Source organism: Gekko japonicus, unplaced genomic scaffold (assembly GCF_001447785.1).
Source record: "Gekko japonicus isolate JY-2015 unplaced genomic scaffold, Gekko_japonicus_V1.1 scaffold46, whole genome shotgun sequence".
Classification (NCBI taxonomy): domain Eukaryota; kingdom Metazoa; phylum Chordata; class Lepidosauria; order Squamata; family Gekkonidae; genus Gekko; species Gekko japonicus.
This window is the reverse complement of record NW_015169173.1, coordinates 1129880-1139951: the sequence shown is the minus strand read 5'-3', so window position 1 is coordinate 1139951 and position 10072 is coordinate 1129880. Positions and strand designations below refer to the sequence as shown.

The following is a 10072-nucleotide window of genomic DNA, read 5'->3' as shown; positions in this document are numbered from 1 at the left end:
CCCCCCCCATAGTCACCACAGCAGCGGCGGTGAGGCCGGCCCGCCAAGCTTTCTCCCGCCCTCCCATCTCCTGTGGCGGCAGCAGCGAGGCACTTCGCAGAGCATTCCCTGCACATGTGCAGGGGACGCTCTTTTACTTTTGGGGGGATTTAAATATCCCCCCGATATTTTTTTCAGATTTTCAGATTTTTGTGCACACCTGAGGACTGCCCCAAGTGTGCAGGAAAATCTCCCTGCCCCCCAGGTGCCCCCAATGTGCGGATTTAGATATCCGCACACAGGGGGCGCCTTTCGCTATTAGTTATATAGTTTACTTGTAATTTGTGGCTGAGGGTGCTTGAATCTTTGATATTTTAGTTCCAATTCAGGCCACTGGGGGAGCAGTGGAAAGTGATGGTGGGTGGCAAGAGTTGCATCTTACATCTCTAAATACCCTGATCAGCCTTTACAAAAAATGAAGTTAGAGCAAAATGAGCTTCTGTACCCTGGAAAGGGGCAGGGAATGACTGGCTTTGTACAGGCGTGGTGAGGGGCCCACTCTCTGTCTTTGGTGGACCTGAATCCCGTTTCCCTGCAGCACTTACAAAATGGAGTAAACACACTGACTCTGATGGTGGGTTACTAAAACCAACAAGGATGCGTGTGCTAGGGCCCGCTGGCCTTTATAACACAGAATTGGGGTTTTCCCTTTCTGCATTATTTAAATTCATCTGGGCTTTGGCTTGCCTGTCTCTAGCTGCTTCTTGGCAGCCCTACCTGCTCTTGTCTGTGGTCTCCACGTTGCTTTCACGGGATTGGACAGAGAGCCTCAGGGCTTGTACAACACAAAGGAAGAGGCAAACCCATCCTGCCTTTTTGTTTCCCCCTTCACTTTGGCCAGCCTTGAGACGATGGATGCCTTTGGGAATAGAGCTGCAGCATCAGCCTTGGGGCGGGATCCCATAGGCCTGACCTCTCTTACCTTGTTGGTAGTTTAGGCCTGCACTAACCTTTCTTTTTATCTCACTAGACTGATTTTGAGAAGACAAAATCTCGACAGGAACAAGAAGAAAAACTCATAATTTCTGCCTGGTATAACATGGTGAGTTTGCCATAAGCTTGAGAGCTTTGGCAAGAGGAAACCTGTTGTGCTGCTTTGCCACAGAGGTGGCAGCGCTGGGTTGTCTGTACACATCTGCAGTTGAGCACTGCACATTTAGGATCAGGCCCGAGGTGCAGCATCCCATAGTGAGAATCCTTGTCTTCTAGGACACGTTCCTGTCAGTTATGGTCAGGAGGCAGTGTTTAGAACCATGCAGGCTTTGCCGAGTGAAACCACTGAAGCCCAAAAGGAGGCTTTGCTGGACTTCCCATAGTTGGGAAGGAGAGTGTGTGTGTCTTGTCCTTGCCTTGCATGTAGCAGGAATTGTGCAAAACTGTTAGGCAGATGGTAAGTTCACAGCAAACACACATTGTTGTAAACTGTTGTAGATGCTGATTAGGTTCCAGAGAATGGTACAGACATGTTAAAGCGGTTTTTTTGTTGTTGTTGTTGGCCACTATTTAAAGGCAGCATTTAGAATCTTTTGGCATGGATTACATGCCATCTTGGCCAGAGCCCTGTTGCAGAGGAAGAGGGAAAGATCCTGAGCCAGGAGTCTGTTGGCACAACTTCAAGGGCTCTGAAATATAGTTTCCCCCTTGCCTCCCACTGCAGGGCCTGGCACTACACCAGCGAGCCACAGAGGAGCGGTCATACACCTCTACAAGTGTTCAGTCCTTCTTGGCGCAGCAAAGATTGGCTACCAATGCTCGACGAAGCCACCTAAGCAGGGCCCAGCCCTTGCTGCTCCGATACACTGGCCCTGACAAGGCTTCTCAGTTGTCCTGATCTGGTTTAGCTGTCCTAGGGCTCTTTGGGTGAATGTTTGCTTTGGGCTCAGTGTTCAAAACGGGTATAACCTGTGTCTCTTGCAGCAGCATCTCCTTGGGGAAAGTCAAGTGTCCATTTTACTGCTGGAATTAATTCTCTGCTGCTTAAAATTCCTCCTATGCCAAGCCATGGTGTTTGGGGGTGTGCATTGAAGAGTCATGAGCGGCAGAGGTTGAATCTTCCCTAGTGGATACATACCTGCCTACTCCCACTCCCACCAGAATTTGGGTCTGTGGAGGACAAAAAAAGTGCCCTGGTTGATGGGAAGTGCCCTTCATTGCCACTCCTTACCTGTCTCTCCTGATGTTCTGGTTCACAGATGGCTTGTGTATCTTAATATTTTAAACTACTCCTTCCCTGAGGATCTCATCTTTGTGGGCCAGCCAAGGATGTCCTTGACTGCTGCAACCCCCCCCTCCATGGAATCTGTGAGGGTACCTCCAGGTGTTGGTGATTAGTGTGTAAAGACGTGGCTACTCTGATTTCAGTCTCATGTGCAGCTTCAAAGGTAGCACCTGCCTCTTTTCCCTTCCACATTTTTAACTCCAGCCACCTGCAGTGTCTGAGCCACCTCTGCCAGAACTTTGTCTTGGTGGCCTATGGCTCCCTTCCAAGAAGGGACTGGGCCTTGAAAAAACAATCAACACTGAACTGACGTAAGGAATGATGAGAGCTTGTAGTCCTATCCATTAATAGGTTGTGTACGTATTGTCTTCCCAGCAATATTTTGAGTATGTTGGGTTTTTTTCCTTTTTCCGAGTGTGTCTATTTTTCCAGTTAGTATGCAATCCCTTTTTGGATTATGTTCCCATTCTGGTGGGAACTGTGAGATGCAGTATCCTTTTTAAACATGTTCTTTAAAAGTTTTGATTTTTTTAGTTAAAAAATCATAGTTTTAATGCTGTAAATTATATGTTTTGAAATTATATGTTTTGTAAAGCTATCTTACCAGTCCAAGCAGGCATCTCTCTTATTTTTCTACTGGATAGACACCTGGCTTACAATGATATGAGGAAAATTCTTTACACTACGAATAAAAACACTAACATCTTTCTTGTAGTTTCTGATTTCTGTAGCAGAGTCAAATGCTGTTTTGAGAAGTGCTCTTGCTCTAGGAAGGTGAGGCCTAGAAACTCCTTGGCCTGGTTTTCAGTGCTGATGGTGAAAAGTTGTATTTATTTGAAAGTTTCTTAAAGTTAACCAGCTTGGGCCTTGAAAGGTGCTAGGCCAGGAAATCAGTGCTGTGAGGAATTAATATGGAGATAATGTGTTTGATTTTGGATGGGCTTTCTCAGAATTTCCAGCACTCCTATTAATGTGTGAAAAATTAAGCTGAGAACAAGAACTCTCTTGAGAAGAACTGCAGTACACACGAGAACATACCGCTTCAGTGATCCACACTGGATGGAATGGGTGGATCACTAAGACACATAAGATTGTCAAGACTGTCCCGATATTTCCTCTCCCACAACGATGGGATTAACTGCTTTTACTGTGCAAACCTCAGCAGGAGTGCTGGACTTCATTGGCATTGTATGTCAAATTGACAGACCAGGGATGGTTCAGAAAAGAGCCATGGATCTGATAAGACATATAAGCTCTGTAGGAAACAGCAGGTGGCAGCATTGATCTGAATTAGAAAGGAAAGGCCATCTTGTAGTTGTGTGGTGTCAGACTCTGTCTTTAGTTTGCCATGACTGTGGGGGGGTGAATGGCTGAGTGTGTAAACTGCTCTCTTTCATAGGTGTCGTAACTCTTTCCAAGATACCTCCCTGTCTTGGGACGGCCTTGTGCCAGCTTGCTATTCTACACAATGCTTGACGCGGGGGGGGGGGGGGGGGAGTGAGTGTGGATGCTAGGTGGGAAGACGTGTGATTGGTTGTATGGAAGGGGGGGGTCCTTGTTTGAACTGTCTATATCTTTGGATTCTCTCACTAGAACCTCAGGTCTGACACGGTACTGGTCTAGCCTGGAATATGAGTATTCGTCAATAAATAAATCACTGCCAAAGAGTGTTGTTGAGAATAACTCTAGCCAGGAGTCTGACATATGGTGAGTGCCTTCCCTTGTGTCTGCAGGCTTGGTTAAGTACTAACTGATCAGATCCGAAGCCTAAAAATTTACTTATTTTAACATTGACAAGGCTATTTACTTACATAGCAGTAAAATGTACAATAACTAGTTTCCATGTCTGGAAGAGATGGCAACCTAAGACTAACATAGCTGTTACAATATGTAACTACTTCCTGTTGCTGAGAACTAAAAATTACAGGTTCCTGCCTTTATGAAGAACTGTGACTAAAAACAAACATGGCAGGACCATGTTACTTGACTTTTTATTGTGTAGTATAATGGAGAAGGTGGTGGAGAGACTGTAGATAGAAAGCACTGATTTCCCCCCCCCCTTTCCTACAATGTATGTTTGAAGCCAGTAAGATGGAACTGTCACAGTACAAAAGGTTGGGGCTAGTGCACTGGAAAGAGCTTTGGCTCTCAAAAAGCTTATACCCCCCCCCCCCAATTTTGTGGGTCTCTAAGGTGCTACTATACTTAAATCCAGGTCACCATAAACTGCAATTGAATCTTGCCTGGAGAACTGAATGAGTTAAAGTAGCATTGTATTGCCACATAGTCCCCCAAAGTATTAGAAAACAATACAACTTTAAATTCATTCCTTTAAAATGTAATTAAACACACCCACAGAGAAAGATCGGGGTGGGGACGACGACTCTAGAGTCTTTGCCATTCTCTCTCTTCCCTTTCCTGTCCCCCCATCTCATTACAAGAGGAAAGAATTAAGAAACAATGACCAGCCCTGCATAAGCCTGGGACAGAATGGAAACTGCAAGAGCAGCCCCCTCTGACCACTTTAGGGCTTGCAAATGTAGAGTGAGAGCAAATTATAATGGTGTGTGTGTGTGTTGCTTGAAAGAGGAAAAACCAGATTACCGTGTTGCATCTCATTTTGTCAGCCCATGCCACAATATGCCAGTAGTGATAGGTGCCCTGTGCAGGTGGCTTTCTTACAAGCATCTTTGGCCTTCCTCTGAGAGATCTGCATTGGACAGTGATTAAAATCTCCTTGCACCTTCAGCTGCTCAGTCTCATTGCAGCAGTCCCCTAGATTTTGAAGCCTCTGAAATCATGGTACCATAATTATGGGACAGCCCTTGATAACAGCATCAGTCAGATCTGTTGAGACTGAAGTATTAACTCATGCCACATTTTCCTCCTCAATGGGGCTCTGTAGCCAGGGAGGGTAGCTGGCTGGAGGAAGGCCTTTGCTGGGGAACTCCTTTGGGGGATGAAAGAAGGGAGTATCTGAAGGGCCATAGTCTGGGAGAGGCTGAGAAGAGGCACCAGTTGTAGCTGGAACAGATGTATCCAGAAGGGACAGTGCCTCTTGGCTATGAGCCCTCTTATGGCCCAGCAAGCTGTAAGTTGGGTCGCTCAGCTTGTCATCATGGGCCTCGGGGAGGTCATCGTGCATGTCTGTGGCTAGATCAGTGGCATCAGGGCCAGGCTCCCCATCTCCCTCAAAGTGGACACTGTTGACAGGCAGAGACTGCCCAGGAGGCCCACAGCTGCAGCCCGTGGTCTGTGTGTCCTGACAGAGGCAACTGTAGGTTGTGGATGTTTCAGAGACGCAGCTGTTCTTGCGCCTCAACAGAGACAGTCGGCGTCCAAAGCCACCAGGTGCAGGGGCTGTGGAAAGGAAGCGGTTCAGGAGGTGAGCGGGAACATGGTGGCCATGCTCAAGGCCCTCTGGAATCTCCTTTAGAGGCTGGAACTGCATATCTTCCTTGGCCAGGCTGTAAACCAAGAGGGGAATATTAAAAGAGCCAGCTCAGCTGCCCTAGTCTGCAGTAAGAAGGCAGGTGTCTTTCACACTGTGCTCAAACATTATGCTGTAGTAGAACACTGTTTCCCTAGGTGGTGAACCAAGTTGGTGTTTCTCAAGCCACAATTGTGCAAAAATACACAAGCCCTACCTCAGACACAATGTGAGGAAAATGCCAGCTGCCCTTACTCTGAATGGAAACTGCCCCGATAGTACAGCCTTCCTCCTTTCTCCCTCCACTACAGACAGCCATGAAAATGTATTCCTTTTCTCTTCCCATAGGAGAGATCTTTTGAACCTAGCCATGCTGACTAAACCCCTTCACATTCAGAGGTAGTCAGCCTTTGCTAGGAGGCAACATCAGAGAAAGAACTCAACCTCTGGTTGGCCACTGAGTGCGACAGGATGCGGTCTAGATGGGCTACTGGTCTGATCCAGTGGGGCAGCTCTTAGGATAGGTCCTTATTGTGCCCTCTCACACTTACGTTATGTCAAAGGTGGATCCCTGGAAGGATGGGTGATGCAGCATGGAAACAGTGGCTGCTGTGTATGGGGCTCGAGGGTCTGAGGCATCCCAATAGCGATCCTTTTCCAAGAGGGGCAGATCCCCATACATCTCATCCACAGCCATCATGGAGACCTGGGAACAAAGGGAGGATCCCATGAGAAACCCTTTAAGTGCAGGAGAGGACAGGGCCAGTGGCTGACAGCCGAGAACTAGTTCTTCGTATCCTTAGGCCCCCCAGCCTTGGGTTTGTAATTAATGGACGATGGGGATTATCCTTTGCTTACAAGGTCAGAGCTGCTTTGACTCTGAGCAGAAGGGTGGACTGACCTGCAAATTTCTGTCAATCAGTAGGTTGGTTTCAAAATCATCATCATCCTCCCCAAAAGGGTTGATGAGCTGCTCAGCCACCTGCAACAGATACATATTCATAATAAGGAGGAGACTCACCTTCTAGGTTACATGTTAAGTCATCCCTCCACTTGCCTTGTTGCCACAACAGTGTAATAACAAACATGGCAACCACTCCAGACACCTCTGAATCACTGGATTGTTTCCCCCATCTGCTTCCCACAACCTTAATGTGTCTAAACCTGTCATACCTTGAGCCATCCAACGTAGAAGAAAAACTGCAGCAGGGTAAAAACAGGGATGTGCAGATCCAGATCATGTCCTGTATAACCCTTGGCTGGGTCAAGGAATTGCCGCCCAATGAGACAAGCTACAAAGAAGCTGTATACAGCAATAGTGACCACCTATGGAAGCAGGACAAGGAGGAAGTAAAATGATTGGGGTGTCACAGCATCCCAGGAGCACTGATTTCAAGATTTCCCTGCTCTGTGTGGGTTTGGATGAATGCAAGAATGACTCAGAATCACACCATTCGTCCTGGCATTTAACACACAATAATTTTTTTGTACACTGAGTTCAGTGTTGCTAAGCAGTAGTAATAGAATGAATTATAACACTATTTCAGCCTTGTTTATATAGAATTCTAAGTTTTGGATTCATGCACAAGATCACGTCTTTCTGCCTTTTGCCTTTCCTTGCGGCTGTGTGAGAAGCTGAGGGTGAGTGGGTTCTTTGGAGACTGCTAGAGAGTGGTTCTGTTTAAGTTCTGTGTGGAGCTAATTGTGTTTTGGGTAGGGCTGGCTCACTCACTAGGCGAACTAGGCATTCGCCTAGGGTGGACTGTCCCTTAGGGTCCCAAACTGCACACACCCACACCCACCAAAAGCCCTGCGTGCTGCGTCGCCCCCTGACCCCAGCCGCTGCCGCCTCTTTCTCCCCACTCCCCACCAAAAGCCCTGCTCTCAACTCTCACACTGCTGCTGCTGGAGCTGGGAGCGCCAGTGCTCCCCTGGGCGGGCACCCCAGTGCGCTTCCTTCCTCCCTCCATGGGGGACTTGGCAGCCCTATTGGCAGGAAGTTACCTTTTGAGACAAAAGGCTCCTCCTCGCCAGAGGCGCGAGCTGAAGAGCTTAGCCTGAGAATCTGCCTGAGAGCCCCGCAACTCTGCTCAGAGTACTCTTAGAATATACTTGGATGGCAATGATGTCGACTGAAGGCCCCTTTCCAGTCACCTGCATGGAGTGTGCCATGTTCGTTTTCCTCATGGAAGAGAAGACCGACTTCACTTGTCAGAAGTGTAAGCTGGTTAGGCTTTTGGAGGAGAACATTCAAAGCCTGCAGGAGAGGAACACCACCCTTCAGGTAATCAAGGAAGGGGAAGATTTTATTGACAAGAACCTGGGAACTCTGCAAGAACATGAAGAAGAAAGTCAAGGAGAAGAAGGAAGAGTTCTCCCTTCTGAGCCTCCTCTCAGTTCTACAGGACAAACCCAAAGACGTTGACCAAGACGATGCTCTGGTCCACTGGAGCTCAAGAATTGTTTTGAGGTGCTTGACAGGGTGACAGAGATGAGAGTGGCAGGAGAGCCACAAAGACCTGGAAAAGGGTGTGAAGAGGGCATGGAGGAAGTGGAAGGAAACTGAAAGTGGTGGTCGTTCGGGGCTCACGGGTATGGAACGTAATGTGTCCAGGCCAGATTCCCTACTCCGAGAGATGTGTTGCTTACCTGGGGCCAGAATTCAGGATATTACAAACCGATGTACCCGTTTGTGCTGGTTCATGTGGGGACGAATGACACGGCCATGAATACTATCATGAAAATTAAAGAGGACTATGAAGCTCTTGGAAGGCAGTTGAAGGCATTGGGGGCACAGGTGGTATTCTCTTCTATCCTTCCAGTCACAGGAAGAGGAGTGCGAAGAGAACAGACCATACTCGAGGTGAATCGTTGGCTGAGATGGTGGTGCCTGCAAGAGCGCTTTGGGTTCTGGGACCACAGGATAAGTTTTCTTCTAGAAGCCCACATGATGGGCTTCATCTCTCAAGGTCGGAGAAGAAAACGTTTGGAGAGCTTAATCAGGAGAGCTTTAAACTGAAGCCACAAGGGGAAGGGGACGATCAATATGGGAACTTCAATGAAGAAGAGAAAACAGCGGGGGCCCACCTGGGTAGGACAGGCCAAACAAAGGTACAAGGCTACAAGTGCCTATATACCAATGCCCCGTAGTATGAGTAATAAGAAGGAAGAGCTTGAGATTCTCTTGCAAACAGAGGACTATGATATAATAGGAATCAGTGAGACTTGGTGGGATGATTCTCATGACTGGGATGTGGCAGTGGATGGGTATGAGTTGTTCAAGAAAAACAGGAAGGGTAGAAGAGGAGCAGAGTGAAGAGAGGGCTAGACTGTCAGGAAGTTCTGGAGAATGTGGTTGACAGCCCCATGGAAAGTATATGGGTGGAAATAAGGGGAGATAGGACAAGGGGTATTGTTGTTCGAGTCTGCTACAGACCACCTGACCAGGGACAGGAAATGGATGCTGCCCTCATTGAACAGATTAGTAGAGTATCCAAACATCAGAACCTTATAATTATGGGAGACTTCAACTTCCCCGATGTGTGCTGGGAGACAGGCTCAACAAAGCGACAAGAATCACACAACTTCCTGACCTGTCTGGCCGACAACTTCCTTTTTCAAATGGTGGAGGAAGCTACAAGGGGCTCGGTCATACTAGACTTAATATTAACCAACAGGGAAAAATTGGTAGATGGGGTGAAGGTGGTGGGGACCTTAGGGGGAAGTGACCATGTCCTCCTTGAATTCCAGTTGCTGTGGGGGGTCAAGGAAGTTTGTAGCCAGACTCGTAGGTTACATTTTCGTAGGGCCAACTTCAACTAACTCAGAGGCTTGATGGGAGTCATTTCGTGGGGGAGTGAGTGAAGGGTGGGCTCTTCTCAATCATGAGCTTTTGCGAGTTCAAGCCCTCACTATTCCAGCAAGACGGAAATGTGGTAAGGGCTCCAAGAAACAGATGTGGATGAACCGAGAGCTTCAGAATAAGCTAAAGGAGAAAAAGGAAATGTTCAGGAAACGGAGGGAAGGTCAGACCTCTAAAGAGGAGTATATGAACGTTGCTAGGTACTGCAAATCAGCCATCAGAGAAACCAACGCTCGGTATGAGTTGGGTCTGGCCAGGGGGGCTCACTGCAATAAGAAAAACTTCTACAGATATGTGAGAAGCAAACACAAGGTAAAAGAGGCAATTGGACCACTTTTGGGAGTAGAAAGAGAAACTCTGGTGGAGGACAGAGAAAAAGCAGACAGGCTTAATGACTTTTTTGCCTCTGTTTTCTCCCAGAAGAACTCAAGCCCATCTAGAGATGGTATAGGACATAACAGGACACCTGAGTGTCCAGTTGACATTGACAGGAAGGTTGTGGAGAGGCACCTGGCTGCACTGG

The 10072-nt window shown here is 47.6% G+C and overlaps 2 protein-coding genes across 3 annotated transcripts in view; one reads left to right on the top strand and one right to left on the bottom strand.

Moving 5' to 3' along the window:
- HOOK2 (hook microtubule-tethering protein 2) overlaps positions 1–2920 on the top strand; it is a 29620-nt gene extending 26700 nt beyond the window's left edge. For both annotated transcript variants that reach the window (XM_015415838.1, XM_015415837.1), the window contains 2 exons: positions 1010–1081; positions 1697–2920. In XM_015415838.1, coding sequence (XP_015271324.1) covers positions 1010–1081; positions 1697–1870 — 246 coding nt within the window. In that variant the 3' untranslated portion in view covers positions 1871–2920. The remainder of the gene's footprint in view (positions 1–1009; positions 1082–1696) is intronic.
- A 2206-nt stretch (positions 2921–5126) lies between these two features.
- The window catches only part of BEST2 (bestrophin 2), a 24082-nt gene continuing 19136 nt past the window's right edge, over positions 5127–10072 (bottom strand). Inside the window, exons 7-10 of the mRNA XM_015415871.1 lie at positions 6861–7013; positions 6589–6669; positions 6239–6393; positions 5127–5724 (exon numbers count right to left, since the gene is read on the bottom strand). Of these exons, the coding sequence (XP_015271357.1) occupies positions 5127–5724; positions 6239–6393; positions 6589–6669; positions 6861–7013 (987 nt within the window). The remainder of the gene's footprint in view (positions 5725–6238; positions 6394–6588; positions 6670–6860; positions 7014–10072) is intronic.